Source organism: Cyrtonyx montezumae, unplaced genomic scaffold (assembly GCF_038088225.1).
Source record: "Cyrtonyx montezumae isolate F1298 unplaced genomic scaffold, pur_monq_1.0 scaffold_36, whole genome shotgun sequence".
Classification (NCBI taxonomy): Eukaryota; Metazoa; Chordata; class Aves; order Galliformes; family Odontophoridae; genus Cyrtonyx; species Cyrtonyx montezumae.
Genome location: NW_027072041.1, coordinates 4,208,774 through 4,230,998, shown reverse-complemented (window position 1 = coordinate 4,230,998; position 22,225 = coordinate 4,208,774). Strand labels below are relative to the sequence as shown.

At 33.8% G+C, this 22,225-nt stretch overlaps 1 protein-coding gene across 1 annotated transcript in view; it reads left to right on the top strand.

Annotated features, from left to right (window-relative positions):
* The first annotated feature begins 3,230 nt into the window (after positions 1 to 3,230).
* ALDH1A1 (aldehyde dehydrogenase 1 family member A1) overlaps positions 3,231 to 22,225 on the top strand; it is a 33,851-nt gene continuing 14,856 nt past the window's right edge. The window contains exons 1-5 of the mRNA XM_065745459.1: positions 3,231 to 3,404; positions 12,567 to 12,671; positions 16,131 to 16,271; positions 19,605 to 19,734; positions 20,798 to 20,859. Coding sequence (XP_065601531.1) covers positions 3,315 to 3,404; positions 12,567 to 12,671; positions 16,131 to 16,271; positions 19,605 to 19,734; positions 20,798 to 20,859 — 528 coding nt within the window. The 5' untranslated portion in view covers positions 3,231 to 3,314. The remainder of the gene's footprint in view (positions 3,405 to 12,566; positions 12,672 to 16,130; positions 16,272 to 19,604; positions 19,735 to 20,797; positions 20,860 to 22,225) is intronic.

Here is a 22,225-nt window from a genome sequence, read left to right as displayed (position 1 = left end):
ATTCCTTCAAATCACATAGTGACAAAGATGTAAAGATGACAATAAGTGACAAGAAAATGACTAAAAGGAAAAAAAAAAAAAACAGAAATATCTGACTTCTACCTCATTAGAAGGAAAACAGTAAATAGCTAAGTAAATTCCCAAGGATGATATCCATCTGAGTGCTGTTTAACCCACTGATTTAAAATAATAAAGCAATCCACTAAAGATACAGTGCTTGAAATGCACATCTTTATTTCTTTTTTTTTTTTTTAGGTGAAATGTGTCAGAATAATGATACAGTATCAGGAAAAAAAAAGTGAGAGCACGTAAGAAACTGTATTAAACAAGAACATGGAAAATGAAGAAAAGGAAATAATTTCTATACTATCTTAGTAGAAATCTTAGGTTGGAAGGGAATAGGAGATTTATGGGAAGAAAACCATTGGAGTGATCATCTAACCTCAGCAATATTTGAAATTTCCTGAAAAGAGGGAGAAGAGTCAGCCATTCACAGATGTGGGAACACAGAGTAGTTAAAGGAATTAATGACATTAATGTTAATGTTTGGAGAAAATATCATTCAGTAAATAAGACCACATGATAAGTCAAGCAAGGAACTTAAGATAGCAGGTAATCTTGTTAAGAGATTACGTGTTTTCAACAGCACACAAAGTTAAAGGAGAAAAGAAAGGACCGTCAGAGGCTGTGGTAGTGAAGGTGATTCATAAATCCAAGAGTAGAAGAGGAAAACAGAAAGGAAGAATATGATGGTAAAGTTTGTGTTAAAGGAGTGGTGTTGAAAATATACAGCATTTTTTACCAACATTTTTGGAGTCAAAAGTCAAAACTTTTCTGTCAGGATAGTATCTCTAAAGTCTGTTTAAGCAGATTTCAGGCTTAGGATGATATGAGAATAGGAAAAAGCCATTGTTTCAAAGAATTTATGATAATTGATTTGTGAATCAATTAAAAATGAATACTTCAGGAATGCAGTGCTACCTAAATATAAAAACATATTCAGGGCATTCTCATTTGGGAGAAAAAGTGTTTTTGGCATGAAAGCAGGCTGTGTTACAACTGCAGTTAAATTCTCTCTAATGTATTTAAATCTGAATAATCATGGAATGAGTTAAGTTGCTAATGGAGAAAAAGGGACAGGAAGATTACTAGAGCAGATTATAAATTTTAAAAGTAAAGAAACAAGAAAGAAAGAAGGAAAGAAAAAGAAGGAAAAAGAAGGAAAAAGAAGGAAGGAAGGAATAAGGTCGGAAGGAAGGAAGGAAGGAAGGAAGGAAGGAAGGAAGGAAGGAAGGAAGGAAGGAAGGAAGGAAGGAAGGAAGGAAGGAAGGAAGGAAGGAAGGAAGGAAGGAAGGAAGGAAGGAAGGAAGGAAGGAAGGAAGGAAGGAAGGAAGGAAGGAAGGAAGGAAGGAAGGAAGGAAGGAAGGAAGGAAAATGAGATAGGAAAGAAAAGAAGGAAAAGAAAAAAGTGAAAAAAAGAAAAAGAAAACAAAAAAATAAAAAGGAAAAAAAAATAAAAAAGAAATTAAAGAGAAAAGGAAAAAGAAAAAGCAAAAAAGAAAAAGAAAGAAGAGTAAAGAACAAAGAGAAAGTTGAACGTTGCAGTGAAAATCATTTATATTCTAAGCAGATATAACCAAGCTATGAAAATGTTGTCAAAATTTACTTAGACATTTTCTTTTTTTCGTGAGACTTAATTACACTGTCTAAGGCAAGCGGACATTGTAATTCAAACTGTTGGTGTCAGAAAGTGCTTTCAAGTGTATTGTTCTACACTGGAATGTTTTGAGTCAGCCAGCTGAGGCTAAGAAGTTGAATGATGCATCCAAAACAAAGTAACTTAGCTGTTAATCTTAGCTATCATAGCATTATAGCAATGAAAACAGGACTATCCTGATCATATGAGCGAGTGGATGGCTGAGACTTCTTTAGGTCCATGCTGGTCTCTATCAGGAGAAGACTATTCTAAGAATCGTCACTTATCCACTTGGACTCTTTTAAAGGCAAGAAACCCTTGATCCAATCATATAGCCAAGTACAAAAATAATCATTGAGAATTACAGCATGGTCTTTAATTCAGAAAGTATGCTAAATATAACAAATGCAAAATAAAATAATACTTATGATATGTCCTGTGTCATCCATCAGTTGAAAGCAACAAAGTCACCGTTGCCAGATATTTTAGATGATACCTGATACATGAATTAACTGAGCATACAGAGTTTTTCAAGCATTTGAGTAAGCTCAGTGAAAGCAATAAGATCATTTCTCTTTATTTCTATGTCTCAAATACATTACATATATATCAGAAGAATTACTGTAGAAAAATAAGTGTTAATGCAATCCTGATTTTCCCAGTGATGTTACTCAGAAAAATATCTTCATGAATAAAATTTATTGTGCCTTTGTGTCAGAGATATGACTCTCGTTGAATTATCAGAATGGATCATATGTACACTGATAGTTTCCATCCTTGGTAAGAGTTTACTGATTATTAAATACTTCTTGTAGAAAGACAAAAACTCAGATTTGATTTTCTGAGGGGCATTACAATAAAAATTTTGTCCTTACAATTTGTGCTCATACCTGGAAAAAAAACAGTATTATTACTATACTGAGTAATATACATAACCCGAGAGGTGTGGGTTTTTTGTTTATTTTTATTAATAAAATGTTTTTTCCTAATTTCACATTTTTTAAATGCATGTTAAGGACAGGGTAACAAGATAGACATCTTTTTCTCTGTGTTAAGCTGGTATTAATTAAAGGAGTTATAATTTACTCTGAAATACTAAAGCACAACCTGTAGTTGCTTGTATCCTAATCAACACTGTCCAGATCTGACAGTTGTTCTTACTAGCACAGTGAGAAGTGCTCCGTTTGTTTCCAGAACTAATTAGTGCATATTTATCTTCTTAGCTGCCTTTGAGTAAGTGAAGAACCTCAATTAAAATCTGAGGACCTGCCTTTTGAGACAAAATAATTTTACAGGTAAGAAGAGAAGGCCTTAAAGATATTCCTCAGTATGAAACTCGTAGTGCCTGGCTGCACAGATTGTTTCAGCAGAAATTTTATATCAAACTGAGTGAAAAGATTGTTACTTTTGGTCTTAAAAATAAGTAGTATCGTTTTGCCTTTGCAGGGAATTTTTTCATCCAATCATATTCTTGTATGCAAATATACCATATCTGGTACAGATAAAAAAAAAGGCACAAATAAAGCTAAGGGCTCGGGCAGGACAAAATCGCAGTTCTTCCCTGATACCTCATTTCACCTGTGTTTCAGGAACGTACTCAAGCTCCTCAACTGATACAATGAAGAAGCAAGGCTCACACAGCAATGCAGCTCCAGTTTTGCCAGCATTGCCAGAACCACTTAAAGATCTGAAAATTAAGTACACTAAGGTTAGTAGTGTTTGTGTTTGTTAACTTTGTATGTGTTCATCTCTGCTCATTTCTACTTGTACCTTGGAAGCAAATTTAAGTCAGTACTTAAAATGTTTATCCTGACTTGTTTCTGATATTACAGGTATTTGTAATTAATGTTCAGTTACCTTTTTACTATAAGTATTTCTGGAAGTGTTCAAGAGTCAGAGACTCATTTCATATTTCATGTGAGGAGAGTGTTGCTTTCCTTCTAAAACAAAGGTTTTGCAGTTTTAAGTTCCCCCAAAAAAATTATAAATATAAGAAAGAAGGAAAGATTTATGATGCTACAGTATTTTTCAGAACAAAGGAAACAAATTAAAATGTTAGTGTCACATTCTGTTATAAGCAGATTTACACAACTATGCCAAATACATGTAAAAATGAAACTAAAGTTCACTCTGCTTGCCTATTTTTATCAAGTATAATGAATCCATTTTTCAGATTAAGCAAGTAACAATCAATAAAAGAGACAAATCTACCACTGCTAATTAATCAATATTTTTAGAAATAGTTTGGTAGTAGCAAATAATTTGTGTATGTAGCTAGAAACACACAAATAAAGAAGATCTGAATCCAGCTTTATCTTCACAGCTAGAAGGACCCTTTGGCTATTTTTTGTCATAGTACAAGAATGCAAGAATTTTTCACACACCATTAATAGAAGTATATTGAAACTTTTTCCCCTACAATGTTCAGGTAGAGCAATTGATCTGAAAGGACTTCTCTTAGGAGAGTTCTCTGTTATGGTTCTTCTTTTTCTCATTACCACTGCAATATAAATAATTTTTAGTTTCCTAGAAATGCTTCTTATTTTCTAACAGAAGGATGTTCTGTAATTATCTAGATTAGTCCTTTTGAATACTATTCTATCTTTCTTGAATAAATCATGCAGGACCTTACTTTGTAAATATTTAACAGGCTAGGAAAACTATGTAGCTGCCTCTGCCATGTGATAGCTCTTCCTGTCTCAGAAAAAAAAAAAAATTTAGAAATAATGCTTAATTTAGAAATAATACATCACTACATAAAGACTGATTTGTTTCACAAACCACTGTGATATTTGTTTTTTTCTTTTTTCTTTTCCAATTGAAAATAAATTAAAAAAAACAATTAATATGAGAAAATGCCAGCTCAGAAATTCTATTTAAATGAATATGCATGACATTTCTGTAAAAATTTTTCTTTCTCTATCAATGAGCAAAATATTTTTTCAGTAACACAATAAGAAATTACATGATAGTCAATCTGTTTTAAGTTTCTATAGCATCTAACTAAGGACAGGGCACATAGTGAATTCATGTGGGCTTTTTTTGACCAGAATACTGATTCTATTTGTTTAGAAACAACATATAATGTATCACTGCAGAAATTCAATTCACTCATTTGCAAAAATGTGTCCATGTAAGTTATAAAGTCAAACACATGATTTCCTTTTCTGATGCATTCCTCCTCTTTTCAAATATCACAAAAGACTGTCCGAAAACCATAATAGTGAACTGAGGAGCAGGGAACTGGCAAAATATAAATTTAGCTCATATCCAGCTGTACTCCCACAATTTAATAGAGCCTTTGTACTCTTTATCTTCCTACACTTCCTGTTCCTGTCCTCTTTTGTGCAAATTAGCACACAGAGTGTGACTGCTGTTAACTATGTACATTGAAGGAATCAGAATAAGTAAAGTATGATTTACTACTCTGGTATTTAACTTTCTGTTTGACACACCATAGACATTAGAAGATTTCTCTCTTCCAAAAATTCTTACTTCTCTTGATCTATAATAACAAAGTAACAACTGCTGTCATACACACTTCTGAGGAACAGTCTACAAACATTACTGCAAGGACTTTGTTCTAAACTTAATACACACTATTTTGCTTTCTACAAAAAGGATCAGTTAAGGATTTTTAGACAGATTATTTAACTAGAAAGCATTTTCATGAGGGTGGTGAAACACTTGAATGGGTTGCCTCCAGAGGTGGCTGATGCCTTATGCTCAAGAAGCATCTAGATAATGCCCTTAAAAATTGTCCTGTCCTGTCCTGTCCTGTCCTGTCCTATCCTATCCTATCCTATCCTATCCTATCCTATCCTATTGATATATATGCTAGTATTTCAGATTGTGCTGCTCACTTGTAGCATTAAGCAATGCTGAATGAGTGCTGGTAGATGCCTACAAATGTACTGGTAAATATTTTGCTTAGTCAATACTGAGGATTTAGACACTTATTGTCTGAAAAAATGATTTCTGCCATGAAATATTTTTCAAATATTGTCAAATATACTATGCCTTATGACACTACTTGAATCAGAGAAAATTAGTTGATTGCCAGGTTGCTGAATTACAAGAGAGGGAGAAAACTGTAACTGATTATTTGCTAAACTGTCTGCAGAATGGTCTGGAAGTGTAAACCATCCTAAGTGAAGAAAAATCATAGCTACATATTCTTTATGGTATAACTACTACTTTCACAAATAAAGTTAAGGTATAAAAATTGAATTTCCATACCTGGAGAGAGGACACTGGCAATAAAGCAACTATAGAAGCCTACACTGTTTAAGCTTAAATGACTTTTGTAAATACAAAGGCACTAACAGGTGTATCCAAAAGTTTAAAGAAACAATGAAAAGAATGAGTATGTTCTCTAATCATTAGTTCATTACAGCACTAAAATAAAATATCTCTATACATACATTTCTTAACACAAAATTCTAACAAAAATAAATAAATAAGTAGATGCTCTCAGATCACAAATCTCTGCTAGGCTTGGATGTGACCGTAAGACTTATGCTGACATCAAATTCATCTAAATGGCACTCATATTCTACAAGAGTATGTGTGAGCAAGGGATGACAGTTTTTCATCACCTGGGTGATGCTGAATTCCATTCTGTGGCAAGCAGCAGGAGCCTAGCCACAGCTCTTCTTCTTCCCCTGAAATGCTGGTAGTGACACCTGATGGTTTACTGTCTGAAACAGAGAGTAAATGAGTGGTCAGGTGAATAGCTATCAAAACTGAGTGATCATTTTTAGCACTGTATAACAAGTGACTGGGCTCATTTGAATAGCATGGTCAAGGAAAGTTTTACCATAGAAGAGCAGAGTATCTGGCACATGAATTGTGGGAGGAAGTTACACTATTTCATATACGTGTGTAACTCCGGAAGAGTTTCTAGTAGCTAAAAAGAAGACAGCTTAGACATTTCATTACATGTTAGTAAGTCTGACTCTGTTCACCTTGGGATTGTCCATGTTTTAGAATATACGGAAACTTCTGTTGTTTTCATCTCTGTAGTACAGATTACAGCTTATAATTAATTATAATTATAATGAATTATATTATAGTGAATTACATGAAAATTCTTACCTAAGGAAAAGAAGAAGCATATAGGCAGATCCTGAACTGTGTGTAGGATCCCTTTATCAACAAAACTGAAGCATTTTCTTCCCTAACGTCTACTTTTAAATCACTGTGCAGTAGCACAGAGACCTGAAAGCCTGTACAGATATATTACAATAAAGAGCCCATCAAAAGAAGATTCTTATTCCATGGAAGATGCATGAAAATTTATATTTCATAAGGTTTTAGCATCTAGTATAGGGCCTTAATAGCTATTTCATCAGGGTCACTGTATTGTCAATCCATTTAAGACGAAGGTGTCCTGAATGCAGTTCATTCTTTATGCAGTACAGGCACTAATTGGCACTCTTTTTATAACAGTTACAATATAAGACGAACTCACAGTCACTTCAAAATACTCAAGGGTGGAATAAAATAAATGAAAAACAACACACTGGGATGATAAAAAAGGCAAAGCACAGGTCCTCTCTACCAGTTCTCTGCTCAGATCCCTTGAGTGGTCAAATCAACTGTAGAAAGCAAGACAGAAAAACTGTAGTCTTCTGCATAACTTTCACTCTTACTAGTAGAGCAGCACCTGATTTTCTCAACTGAAATCAGTCCTGTCAGAGAATCAAGATTTTATTGCACTCTGACATTGGGAAATAAAGCCAATCAAACATTTTTGACAGCAATAGCTTTAGTTTAAATGAAAAGGTGTATTAAAGAACAACCTCACTTATAAGAAATGCGCATTTCCAGGTCTAGTACAAAGTGTGGAAGTCATTAGTTCTTCAGGTTGCTGAAATAAAAGCTCTTTTTCCTCTTAAAAATACCAGAGACATAACAGAATGACAGAACAATAGCTCTAAAACATCAGTCTTTGCAAAATAATTTTCCAGCCCTTAACCTCATGGGTGGTATTCAGTCATTGCAGACAACACTCTTAATATTGCATGTGCTATAGAAAATTAGATCTTTCACATTTTCTCCTGACAAACAAGAAATAAAGAACTGGGGGTTTGGACTCAATGATCTGGGGACTTGGACTCAATGATCTCTTGAGGTCCCTTCCAACCCCTATGATTCTATGATTCTATGAATCTAAGGGGCCAGAGTTCTCCCTGACAGACAAAACAATGTAATCTGTTTCAAGATGTTCCCAATTTGGGGGATTCTCTTTTTAGTAAGATGAGAGAGTTGATGATTACTTTTGGATGGCATATGAATATTCTCTGAATTTATAGGACCTCACCCTGCTTGTGGTGGTTGGTTTCTGTTCGAATTTTATTTTGTTGGGGTTTTTTTCTGAGAATATGGAGACATCTGCATGCATGTTTCAGTGCAGTTGCTTGCAATTTATGTAAAATAGCTTACATGGAGAGTTTTGACATTTTCCTTCTCTGTTCTGTCTGTCATACCTGCATAAGGCTTGTCTAATTTGAAGAAGACATCTGGATAATTTGATTTATATAATCCTGATACAATGTTGTGTATATATTTAAAGTAATGAAGTTATGTTTGAAAAGGGAATGGTATTAGGGACATTAATAAGAAAAATATTCTAAAGTAATATCATGGTTGGTACTAGTTGGTGCAATAAATACAATTTTTAAACAAATACTTACAGAATTTCCAAAAATGGTATGTTTTACTATTATTTCTTTCACAGACAGATATGAATTTGGCATGCTGTAACATCATAGCAGTGTTATGTTAATATTTACCTTTTACTTTGTCTCTTTTCTTGGCAATGTAACTAAAGATGGCTTGTTCATATTAACTACTTAACTGCTGTCTTTGCTCTGTTACAATAGCCAGCATTTTGTGTGGATAGTTCTGTGATCAGCTTCATCACATATTTGAAATTTCCTGGAACTTGTATTTAATTTCCCTGACAGCTTTTTTTAATTCAGGAATATGCTGGTCTGCCCTGATGCCTAGAGGGAATGATGACACTGCAATTAAAATATCCACAAACAATCAAAAAGAAATATTCAGGAATATAATAAGAAGAATATAGTAATAGGAAATTGTTACTATATATATTTAAAGATAATATTTTATCAGTCATGAAAATATTACCATACTACTCACAAATTATTAAGAACCACACAGAGAATAAGTGTGAGTAATTTCAATAGTATGCAAAAATCTGTTCCTCTAAATCAGTCATATATTCATAACATATGTGTTTCTAGGATTTATATCCATATTGTGAGACAGAAAGCATTTATCCTTACTATTATCCATTTAACTTCACCTTTGTCCTCCCTGCATCAACCATCATTGCTTTGATTTGCCTGCACCAAACTGTGTCCTGGTTTCTATTTAAATGTAGAAACTCCTGATGCTGTGAGCAGCAGTAGTGGGTGCTTTGCACTGATGGAAAGAAAATGGAAATCACATATTTTCTACTAGTTCATTAAATAGTTGATTTAAACTCAGATCCTCAGGCTTCTGCCAGCATGGTTGTAACCAGTGAACGGATATGAGACAAGGTACTTTTTTTCAGTCAGGATTCTAAAAATTGGCAGAGGTTGAGTATAAAATACCCAGTATAATCAGAATCTGCAACAATTTTAATGATAAGCATGAGCAAGATCTCTCTTGTGCATTAGTCATAAGTGGCACTGGAGCACAGTGAGAAGGGAAGACACCCTCCTCTGGCTGAGGGTTATAAGATTAAACAGTTAGTGATTGCTACTTTTAACACTGGGCAGCAACATATCTTTCTCTTTTCACACTCTGTGTGGTGTATCAGGCCTTCCCAGTGACAAATCCTTTCTTTTCTAAGACTAACTTACTGAATCAGAAAGTAAAAGCTAACTCCCTTTAACAATTTCACTCACGTAAATTCAAACATGTCTGGGTCTGGTGCAGCACAAACCTAGCCTATAGATCAGAGTCAGGTTTTATTTTGCACCTACTAATGGAGATGAATACCTCAAATTTCTTCCATGAATCTTCACACATCTGTCTGATACATTCTCACAGCTGTGTAGTATTATATGTAGTATTATAGAACTTCTCTGTAACTATATATTAGTACACATTTTTAGAAGATCATTTGATTATCATTCATAATTACTGAATCAGTTCAGAACAAAATGCAGCGGGCTGGATCAAGGAGGCTCCATCTAAACATAAGGCAACACTTCTTAATTGCGTGGGAGACAGAGCACTGGCAAAGGCTGCCCAGAGAGGTGGAGTCTCCTCCCTGGAAATCTTCAAAAGTCACTTTGACATTGTCCTGGGAAATTTGCTTGATGCCCTTTGAGCAGGGCCAGATGGCCTCCAGAGATCCTTTCCATACTAATCCCTCCTGTGATTTTGGTATCATCGAAACATAGCAGAAGTTCAGAAATACTTTAGTTTTTCCTTCAGTTGTAATGGTATGTTTGCTAATTATTTTTTTACATATCAAGATCTCTAGTTTTGAATTGCTAGTGTTCTATCACAAAAGTTCATAAAAATTCATTTGGGTAAAAATAAACACCAATCTTCCCTTGTTTACTTGTTCCACATGTGTCAGCAATGTTAAAATCAAAACATGATGGTGCTTGTTCCAAAGAAAGTAAATTCCATACACACTTTTCAGCCTGTATAAAGGCTTAATTAAGTAGGGACACAGTTACCATCATTTATTAAATGAACTTCAGATATCAATTTTACTGCTGTTGGTAATCTGTTATTAGATTTTATATAGGCCAACTGTTATGTAGTTTTCACTCTTACAAGATTCCTAGCTTCTAACTGTATGTTTTATTCTTTTATGAAGATGATATCAAGATATATTAAATACAAAGACACAATAACATAGGAAGAATGTTTTCTGGGTTATTAGACATGTTCAAATCCCTGTCAATACTTGGATAAAAATATGTAAACAGGCAAAGCATGTTGACTTGTTTTTCCTGGTGGAAAAATCAAGAAATATGGTGTCTGCTGAGGAACATCAGTGGAGGGGCATAACAGAGATCCTTAGAGTTGGAAGGAAGTTTGGAAGACTACCTAGCTGGACTAGTGGGATTAATTTGCTGCTTACAGTTCAAGTAAAAATAGACAGATTGGTGACAACATTCAGATTAACTGGAATTATTGCATTTTATGTCTATTAATTTAAGAGAAGGCAGAGAATTGGCACTAATGTTAGGATAACAAAGGACTGGGAGGTTGAACCCTTTAAACTGATAGAAATTACTGAATAAATAATGAATGACATTGAGTAATTAGGATCATTTTAAATAGAAGATAGTCATACTGATTATATAGCGATAGCAACTAAATCTGTTATCAAATATGCTTCACCATTTGAAAGCAGGAATTGTAACACATGCAGAAAACCAAAACCAGAAAGACTTGAATGGCATTCAGGTAGGAGGGAAAGAGAGAAGAATCCCTTATATTCACAATTGTCATCTGTAAGCCTGTCAAGTAATGACTTCACATGCGCATTCAGAAGCACCATTTGCTAAGTGTTTGATTATATTAATGTACTGAATGCAACATTATGGTCACAGGACCAGAGCTCTTCTTCCAGTATGTATTAATAAGTGTTTTATTAAGAGTACCTCTGTGAAAAGCACTAACAGCTAAAAGATTCATAGATTCATAGATACATTAGGTTGGAAAGGACCTACAAGATCATCTAGTCCAACCGTCCTCCTATCACCATCCCTACCCACTAAACTACTAAATCAAATCCCTTATCACCTCATCTAAACGCTTCTTGAACAGCGCTAGGGATGGTGCCTCAACCACTCCCTTAGGCAGGCCAGGCCATTCCAGTGCCTGACCACTCTTTCAGAGAAAAAATGTTTCCTCAGATCTCATCTAAATCTTCCTCAGCACAACTTGTGGCCATTCCCTCTCGTCCTGTCATTAGTTATCTGGCCCACCCCTTCCTCACCACAACCCCCCTTCAGGAAGTGGTAGAAAGAAGAAAGGGCAGTGTAGGTTTCCTTTATGGCTTCTAGCAGTAAACTTATTGTGAATACAATTATTATAGTTAATTACTCTTGATTTTTGATTTCTACATTTGTTTAATGAAATAAATGCTGTGTTTCTGTAAAACATTGAGATAATTAAATTTCTACACTTGAATTTTGATTAGAAACACATTCAGTGAGGATCCAGTCCATAAAGCCATAGTGTTTTTGTGAATAATAAGAGAAAGCTTATCTCTGATTATTTTTGTCCTGTAACATGGAAATAGAGAAATATGCATGATTACTTCTTACTCTGCTTAGTTGGCTATTTCCGTTTTTCGTTCAGTAGACTGTGGAACTATTTTAGTCTTGACTTTCAGAAAAAAGTGTCATTAGATTTTTTTTTTTTTTTGTGGGATTGCCTTTTGTGGGGATGAGGTAAAAAGAAATCAAATAAAAGCCATATGAAATAGTGTTTTTCTTTTGTTTTATATAATATATATACCAATCCTGTGAGGTCAAGAAAGAGAAGCCATTTGGGGTAGATCATTTAGGAATGTACCTCTGCTGTACATCACAGAGTTTGGTTTGAGAGGAAGGACTCCTATGGAACAGTATCTTTTATAATATGAAGCAATCCAAATAATATCATGTGGAGAATAAAAGTGACTTCTCTCCAAAGATAATTTTCAAAAGGTAGTTAACTTCATGTATGATCACTATTCTCAACAGAGTTATGTGGTAATACCTATCCCAATTTTTGTTCATGTACTTGTAAATCAGAGTGTTCTAGATTTATCCTTTAACATATAGAAGACTCATTAAGTATAAATGTTACTAATGGTACTGCACCGTTTCTTCATTTTCAGATATTTATAAACAATGAATGGCATAATTCAGTCAGCGGTAAAAAATTTGAAGTCTTTAACCCTGCTAATGAAGAGAAAATCTGTGAGGTTGAAGAAGGTGACAAGGTAAGATTTACTTTCATGCTTTTATCCTTAGCTTTAAATGCAATTCTGTACTAAAAGTATGAAGGTGAGCATCCACCTCCATTGGCTTAAAAGAGAACCTCAAAAATTAATCCTATATATCTTCATCTGCTTCACCCTTAAGAATTTATTGATATAAAGATATATCTATAGCAATGTTTTTTGTTAAATTTCTTGTTAAAACTACTAATTCTTTGCTATCTTTGGTCAGCAGTATCTAATTACTTTACTGTTATTTTGTTCTTTTTTTTTCCCAGCTCTGCTTTATACAGTGATGTAATCTGTTCATTACTACTTATAGAAGGCTTTTCATAACAGATATCGTAAAGTGGAAAGATACTGAAATGTTTTTCCATGCAGACTCTGAAAAATTGTTCATTTCTATCAGAATTTTTAGCTATTAACTTGACTTCTTGGTAGAGTTATCTTGAAAAATACAGAAAATAATCCTAAAATAGGCTCTGCAGATGAAGGTCATCTAAAAAATTGACACTAATTCCACCAAAACTAATTTCTGTGCTGCATGCTGAATTCATATATTTAAGCAGAGGAGTGAAAACATAAATGGTGCTTATAAACAAACTTTTTTTTCTTTTTACATATATGAGATTTAATTGTAGAAATATTACAGATGCATGCCATTTAATCGAAGATATAGTCAAAGCCTATATCCTCAGACATGTAGCTTTAGATCTCATTATACTGGGTATTTTCAGCTAGAAAGTGTGTGCTTAGCTTTACCATAGAGCTTGGTGAATGTTATCAACTAAGAGTTATTTGTTTGCAGAAGACAATTCTACTTAAACACTTTTAAAACTGATGGCCAGGGAAATTTTTGAATAAATTCTGGGAAAGTCAACATGAGAAGTGAATGTTCTATTTCTAGCTGACAACTAAAAAATGTTCTATGTATATGAAGATAAAATTAACCTACAACTAATGCTTTGTTTCATGCACATATTTATTTCCTTTTCTATACAATCCAATGTCAAATCTTTCTGTTCAAAAGACAAAAAAAAATTTCTCTTATATTACACAAAATTATATCTGAAGAAATATTCATGCTTAAAATAACTTGTGTATCTGGAATATTTTAGGTTTAGCATTAAAATGTTTATTGAACACCATTTTATCCATGAGAGATATTAAGAAGAATTATAAGCTGCTTATTTGGAGTTGGAAGTTCACTAACAATTTATTGTCAATATGATAAGCAAAATAAGCAGCATTTCTTTAACTGTATGGAGTTAAAATATTCTCAAGAAGTGTATAGGAAATGAGTTCATACCACTTCCTGTATTCAGGTGCTGCCTCTGCAGTACAGACATTACAGAACATTAGTGACCTTAGAAGACAGCTATACTAAAGATTTATATTACACATCTAGTTTAACAAAGGTAGCTGGAAAAATCTTCACAATGCTGGCTTTTGATAACTGCATATTTCTGGTCAGGTGCTCTTGAGATGCCTTGTTCTTGTTTTTCTTCAATTCATGTTTCATGTGTGAGGTGCTCTATGCCACAGACATTTTTCAGAGTTCATTTGGTATTCAACCAAAGAATTTCATAAGCACACCATTAGCCTCCAGATTGTAGCCCACAAGCATTACACATGCTTCTGGTGTAAAATTCTTCTCTTACTCTTCTCTAATTTGTTATTTGAAAATCAAATTGCATTGCTAAGGAATGGCTTGATATTTGATCACCCTTAATTTAAAATACTTATCATCTGCAACTATTCACTTAACATCCATAATTTTTGTAGCTTTCTTTCTTTACAAGTGATCTCACAACTCATTAAACAGAGAGATAATATTGTCTGTCAAACACATTTACTTTCTCTCCAATAATTTTGCAATCTAATGTGTAATGACAACTGCTGTTAATTAAATAACCAAATAAAATGCACAAATCTAGTGAATTACACAATCATTGTGAACCTAACATTCTAGAGCCTAGCTTTTAGGTAATGAACCAAGAGACTGTAAGAATTTAATTTTTCTGTACACAAGAATATTAATAAAATGGATTGTGAAAGTGGTATTTAAAAAAAAAAAAAGAGTTTACAAAATATATATGTGGATGGGAACTCTTCTCCTGTAAGTTTGTTGACTCTTTCAACCTACATTTCCTAATCTTAAAGGTCTCTAGTACTAGTAACACAGCTCAACAGGTGGTCAATAGGGTGAGTCAATAAGGTGAGTGTTTATCTATAAAAATTTTAAAAGGAAGGGAAAGGGAAAGGGAAAAAAGGGAAGGAGAAGGGAAGGGGAGGGGAAGGGAAAGGGAAAGGGATAAAAGGGAAGGGGAAGAAGGGGAAGGGAAAGGGGAAAGGAAAGGAAAGGAAAAGGAAAGGAAAAGGAAAAGATGAACTACTTGGCTTTGAAATGATCTATCAGTCTTCATTCCTTTGGCATAGATTTATCTTTCATGGAGTTGAAGATTATTGTTCATTTGTTTTTTCTTACTTCCACTTACATTCACAAACTTTAATTATATTTATACATTCTTTTCTTTGTTTTAAGTGTTGTGCCTGTAGAAACACCACATGGCACTATATTTATATTAATTTACGGAATTCACACAAATAGTTTCCCCATGTTCTTTCCTGATATAGGTTAAGGTATACATCCCAAGTCATAAAGAAAAACTGAAGAATTTTTATAATAAGAAAAGATAAGACAAAAAGAAGTAAATAATCACACTATACATATTTGTGTGTCCCAAATAAGTGATGAGGTATCTGTTCTGACAGGTTCTGGAAGAAATTGTTCTTAAATATCTTGTGGATTTCAGCTACATAATTCAGATGATGGATCATTACTAGACTATAGCAATGACTGGGTTGGTTGTAGAGATCCTTCCATCATTTTCCCATATTTCTTTCCATGAAGTGAATTAGTGAATCTGGTGAATTAGTGATCTGCTATTATTAAATAAAATAAAAACATCCCTTAAAGCTTTCATAAACAAATGCATTTATTTATTTTCCTCTATAGTAAATCTGTGTTCATCTTACAAAACATTTTAAAGAACAGCTTATTTCTAACCTTGACTTCACCACAAATGCAGATATTTTTAGATAGCACCAAGTATCTATAAAATTAACTTACAGATTTTGGCATCTCTTTCAACATAAAAAAAAATTCTTTAGTATTTTCATTTGTGTATGAATCCCTAATCGTAGATACTAAAAGACAAACAGAATGTTTAGAAATAGAGTTCATTAGTATGCTTTTTTTTTAATTTTATGAGCTTTGAAAATGCATCAGTTTCTCATAGAACTTAAAACTTCTGAAATGATAGAAAAAGTGTTTAAAACAAAATAACATATCTTACATTACTGTAATAACTGATATGATTGGGATGAGAAGAACCTTACATGTTTAGAAACTAATGAGCCTGGATAACAGATTTTAAAAATTTTTATGTTTTTTTACAGGCAGATATAGACAAGGCTGTTAAAGCAGCTAGAACTGCTTTTGAGCTTGGGTCACCCTGGCGTACCATGGATGCTTCTGAAAGAGGAAGGCTCTTGAACAAACTAGCTGATTTAGTTGAAAGAGATCGACTGATTTTAGCTGTGAGTATAATATGTGAACAAAATGGGAAAAAAGTCAATATTTGAATTTTTAAAGGAAGATACAAATGAAAGTAATACACTAAACCCTCACAAAGTCAGGCTGTCATAACAATTTTTACTGTGTTGTAAATTGACCAGATGAACTGGCTTGTATTCAGGACTACTGGTATCTCAAATCTACAGAGTACTTTAGTATTAAATTAGCTTTCAGATAATACTTAAGCTGCCTACAATCCATGCAGTTTCAGTAGTTGATTTTTAAGGAATTAACGTAGACTGTGTGATCAGCACTTAACTAAAGCATAAATCGAGGCCTAACCTCAAAGCCAGGCCCAAAGTTTACAAGTAGAGCATGTTAGCACTTGAAGAAATTTAAATTTCATGGGTATATATTTTGTTCTCACTAACTCCAACATGCAACTAGCAATCAGTGAAAAATCTTAACCAGAACCAAAAACAATGAATTATCTGATAGCAGGAATCACAGAATCACAGAATTGTAGGGGTTTGTAGGGAACTCTAGAGAACATCTAATCCAACCCCCAGAAGGAAAGGAAGAACATAGTTGGCAGGTGATGATTTCCTGTCTTTAGTAACTTCCACTTTTTAGCCATGTTTCTGCTTAACTGCAGGCACTTAAGCATTGTGACTGTCTACTAGCTGTTTACTAATGCAAGAAAAAACTTTTAAAATAGAGATCTACTAATTATTTGGAAAGTGTGGTATCCTACGCTTGTTTTAAACCTCATGTTTGATGCTCTCTCTAACTTTAAGCACTGTCTGAGATGAAAGACTAAGCAGGTTAACAGTTTGTATTGTCCTGAAGATGAACACTGCTTTAGTGCCTACAGTGTCAGAGTGTAAAAAAGCACCAGGAACATCCAGCACTCAGGATCATCACTCAGACTGATCTAATAACAATTTTAAGTATTTAACCATTAGCAACAAACCACAAGATAATAAAATTCAAACCTCCAAAATATAAAATACCTGCAAAGAAATATCTATTGACCATTCTGTAATCATTATTACTCTTGTGTAGGAAGCCACTTGTATATGTCCCAAACAGATTTTTTAAAAATAAATGAAAAAATCAAAAGAGCTATGTCTATTTTCTTGAGTACTATAGATTACAACTCTCAGATGTACACTTTTCTTCAGCAACACTCTCTCTATAAACTACTCCTGTGATCTTGATATGGAGTGATAATTTTGAGAAAACTTGGGTAACCAGAATTTGTGTCCTTGATAGTGCTAAATTTATTGAAACTGGGAGAGAATAAATTTTAAGAGAGCTATATTTTTAGAAGGAAATGTATGGCTCCTTGTCAGTTAAATACCAGATAAAGTGGCATTAACTTCTTTGTATTATAGCCTAAGGCGTTACACATGCAAAGAGGATAAAGAAATAATATTTCTTCCACAGGGAATCCAGGGCATGAAGTTTTTGTTCCCAGTAGCCATCTTTGTAGTATGAAAGCACACTTTTTCTCCCTCCCAAGCTTCTATTTTGCTGAATTTGTTTTTATTTTCCACATATTTCTCACATGATTGACCACTTTTCACTTTTAGATAAGATGTGCTTGAGTGAAATGGTTTCCAGACTTTATCAAAATGAAGAGGTTTTCTCCACTCAGCTTGTTAATAACACAGTCAGTAGTAAAGGAGCTAAGGAACTCTGGACCAATGAAATAATAAATTTAGAAAAGAAAATAATATTTCTAAGATATTATTAGTTCTTGAAACTAATATTTGAATATTTTATCCTTAGGAACCTAACAAGATTATTCACAAAGCTAAAGGCCCACTCTCTTTGTGCTAGGAAACTTGAGTGAAATTTTTATCAGCATCAGCATGATGACATTATTTAAGTACTTCATATCGTCTCTAACAAAATGTCACAAAATTTAGGGGTTTTAAAATGGCATTAATCCAAAACATATACCTTAGATTTGATATCAGCCATATTTCATGTTAGTATCCCTGTAGGATCATCAAATCATAAAATTAATCAACTGAAAAATAATAATGTTGAATGACTATTATTATAAAGATTTAGAATATATATCCTCTTAGCATGGAGAGCCATGGAATGTGCAGTTGGCCAGCCTTTGAATCAGACCCTTTTTTTCACGCAATTATTAACTAGAAACAAAAAAAATATATTATTCTCTATAAATATTTATTTTTCATATTGAATTATTCTCCCTTGAGTTCCTCATGGCTCAGGCCTTTCCTCTGCATGTAAGGAGGTTCAGTTTTTTTTTCTGGGGCTTGTATTACATGTTTTGAGTATACTTTTTCATATCAAGGGCTATTCTGAAAGTAATGCCTCCTATTTTTGTTATAACTCACAACATCAGTGGTGAATGTTGGTGGTAGGGCAGTAGAGGTGAGCCTTCCACCAACATTCTGGAAATTTTGTTGCCATGTAACAGAAGAAAGCTGAGGGAAGTCTGGTAGATTGACATTTGACATAGAAGAATGTGTTAAGCAAATATGTGGGTATGAATTCCTCCACACAGCAGAAGTTGCTTCTGATGACTTTTGCTGACATTTGCCAAACATTTATGGAGACCAAACAGGGGATGTGAGTACAGCAAGGCTGTACATGGTGCATTTCATCAGTGGTGACAGTGGGTCAACTCTACTGGTGGCAGGCAGGCTGTTCATTTCTAGTGAAAATTCACAGCTGATGGTGGTGACTATGTTGACAGTGTCTTGTAGCTGAGAATTTGCTCTATCAAACAGTATTACTATGCTTTTCAGATCTGTTGTAGCGTCCATGGAAATAAACAGGAGGTAACCTAGATAAGTTGTCAGTCATGCATCCATTAAGCATGATATGTTCCTTCATAATTAAAAATCAGAAAATCCAAAGCTAATGTGGCAGAACTTGCTAGGAAAGTACTATCCATCTTGATTGTCAGTATACATAGGCTAAGATACGCTGGTCACTCACTTTGTTTGAATTAGTTAACCCACAGAATCCAAGCAGTATATTTTTCCATCTACACTTGTAGAATACTTAATATAAGCTGTAATATCTTAACTGATTTCAGATGGGAAAAATGTTATTCTTTTTCAGAACATGTCACCATTTCAAATATAAAATGGTCATGCCAACTGAACAGAACACTGAGAATAAACCATTAAATTTCCTTGTTTGTAGATTAAAATTTGGGCTTTTCTTCCAGGTAGAAATTAATCTTCTACATTATAGTACATGCTGAAAACCTCTGAACTGAACAAGCGCATGCTAGATGACAAAGTACAGATATAAGAAAGTTTATCAATATTTGATATTAACTTTGTAATTGCTGTTGTCTACAGACAATGGAAGCTATTGATGGTGGTAAACTCTTTTCTACTGCCTATCTAATGGATTTAGGTGCCTGCATTAAAACAATACGCTACTGTGCAGGCTGGGCTGATAAAATCCATGGTCGAACTGTTCCGATGGGTGAGTAGTTTCAAGATAACAAAAGAACAGAACTGAAAAAATGTTACCTGTAAAAAAACTATATTTATCTAGAAGCTGTGTAATACCAATAAAAACGATTAATGGAATATATTCTAGTCTGTTTTTAAAAACCTTATTTAAAAATCTATCATAATTCTAGTTTTAAACATTCAGTGTAGTTATTGCTATTGTTACCTTATTTTTTTATGTACAACTACACAGTATATTTTAATGTCTAGGAAAATTTTAGCCTATATGTACATCTAAGAAGTCTCATTGGTTACTTTGGCATAGCAATGGATTGTTTATGCGATGGTATAGTAATTAAAGTCAAGTATTTGCTTATTATAGTTAAGACTAGCAGCAACAATAATATATGCTTCAGTTATCAGATAGTTTATTAGGAAGAGTAATAAGAGTTAAGAATGAGGAAATTTTCCTTTGTTTTTCTGAATTTTCCTTCTGCCTCCTCTCCTACTGTGCAGCTCTACAATAACATTATTTCTAGCTGACTTTGCTCAGAAGTACAAAGAATGGCAATAAAGAAGGAATTAAGGAAAACTGTAGTGATGAATACTACCAAATAATGGCACAATGTAGATCCCTATACCAGGCTTAATGGAGCATATGCTTATTTGAATCAAAGAGAATTTATTTTACTTAATGGATTTCATTTAAGATAAAATCTAATACTAAAAAAATGTCTGATATGTACCAAGGATTGCAAGTAGCTTTTAGAAAAGTATTTTCTTAAAAAAAAAAAAGTGTGATAAGAGAAAAAATAAATGAAAAATATTCATTGGTATGCAGTGCATGCCACTTTGAGATGCAGAGTTATTACTGCAAAGTCAGTCATAATGATAGAGTCAAACATTGGAGCTATGAAGAAAACAGAGATTGAATCCAGATGCACTTTATTGTTGTTGTTGCACAGTTAAGTTTTGAGAATAAATTTATAAGTAAAATTGTATGTAACTGTTTGGTGTCCAACTTTATCTTCTTTTAATTTAACTTTTTCGTAAATGCTCTGACTGAATTTCTAATTTATTCCTTCTTCCTCTAGATGGAAACTTCTTCACATTTACGAGGCATGAGCCTGTTGGTGTGTGTGGACAAATTATTCCTGTAAGTTGGAGTCATTTATGTAAAACATGGTTGTTACTGTCATAAATGAACATGTTTTTGAGCTTCTGTAGATTGTGAATACATTACCAGTGAGAAACATTCTGCTCCTAAAAGTAGAAATTATCGAGTATTCTTCAAACTCTTTAAAATGGAGTCTAGTTAAGCCTTGGTTCTCTACTCCCTGTATTATGGAGCTCAGACTCAAAAGATAGAATTTGTTTGAAAAACAGGACTGTGTTCTGTTGGAACAGAAAGAACTGGAAATAAACTAGGTAGAAAAGATAATAATTATAGCCAATATGCAATAAGTTATTTGGGACCTGGAATATCTATTCTCTTTAGTAGAGCATCTAGGCTACAACAACTTTTAGTTATGACTTAGTTACATTGATGACAGTGCATGCAACAATGCAAAAAGTATGTTTGATGAGCACTGAGCCACAAGTTCCCAAGCTCTTAATGTTAAAATTTCCTGTTCTGGATTTACTTATTCTAAGTGAAATTTCAGAAGGCCTACCTGAGTCTGAGCATCCAAAACAATGAGCAAATCAAACCTTTGTTGAGGTTTACATACTTTTGATAGGTAGCTGGGACAGTGGTTACATGCACTAGACACTCCTAATCCACTCATGTCTTTGCACACATGAAAGGTTTGGGAAGTCTGATCTGACCTGCTTGACAGCTTACAAGATTCTAAAATAGTCAGGTTGTCTGCCAGGCAGGTTCAGCCATGTGGGTCCCACTTTTGTTCCAGATATCTTTCAGTTGACCTTGAAGATTTGCTGTATCTTTAGACTACGAAATTGGTTTAGAGAACATCTCTGGAAAACATCATTTGGATTCAGATTCTTTCAGAGCTTGAGGAACTATTGTTCATTTCTTTTGTAAGTCAGGCACAAGATATTTCATGTAAAGCAGATTTAAGATATGCTAAAGAACTAGACACATTTTATGTAAAACTGCAGCCCAGAACTATGGGCATATGGGTACATATGCTAGCTTACTGTATAGAATGTTCAAAAACTTCTCAGTATATCTCTGTTTTCTCTGAAATGAAACTTACAGCCAAGTTCAAGTTCTGCACATAAACCAACCTTGGAGGATTATGTGAACACTGTAAAATACTTCTGTCTGCTTAGCATTTCCCTTCCACTCGTACAGTTCTGCTTCAATAAGAAAGATTCAGAAAGCTATGAAATCCCTTACTTTGAATTATTTATGCTCCTGTTATTTCTGGGGGTGGTGTGAGAATAAGTAGATAACCAGAGAGAGATAATGAACAGATGTATGTATACTTCTCCAAGCATTTCCGAGACAATAGGTAACTGCTAACTGCCTTTTCCTCTACTTTCTCCCTTGTCTTTTC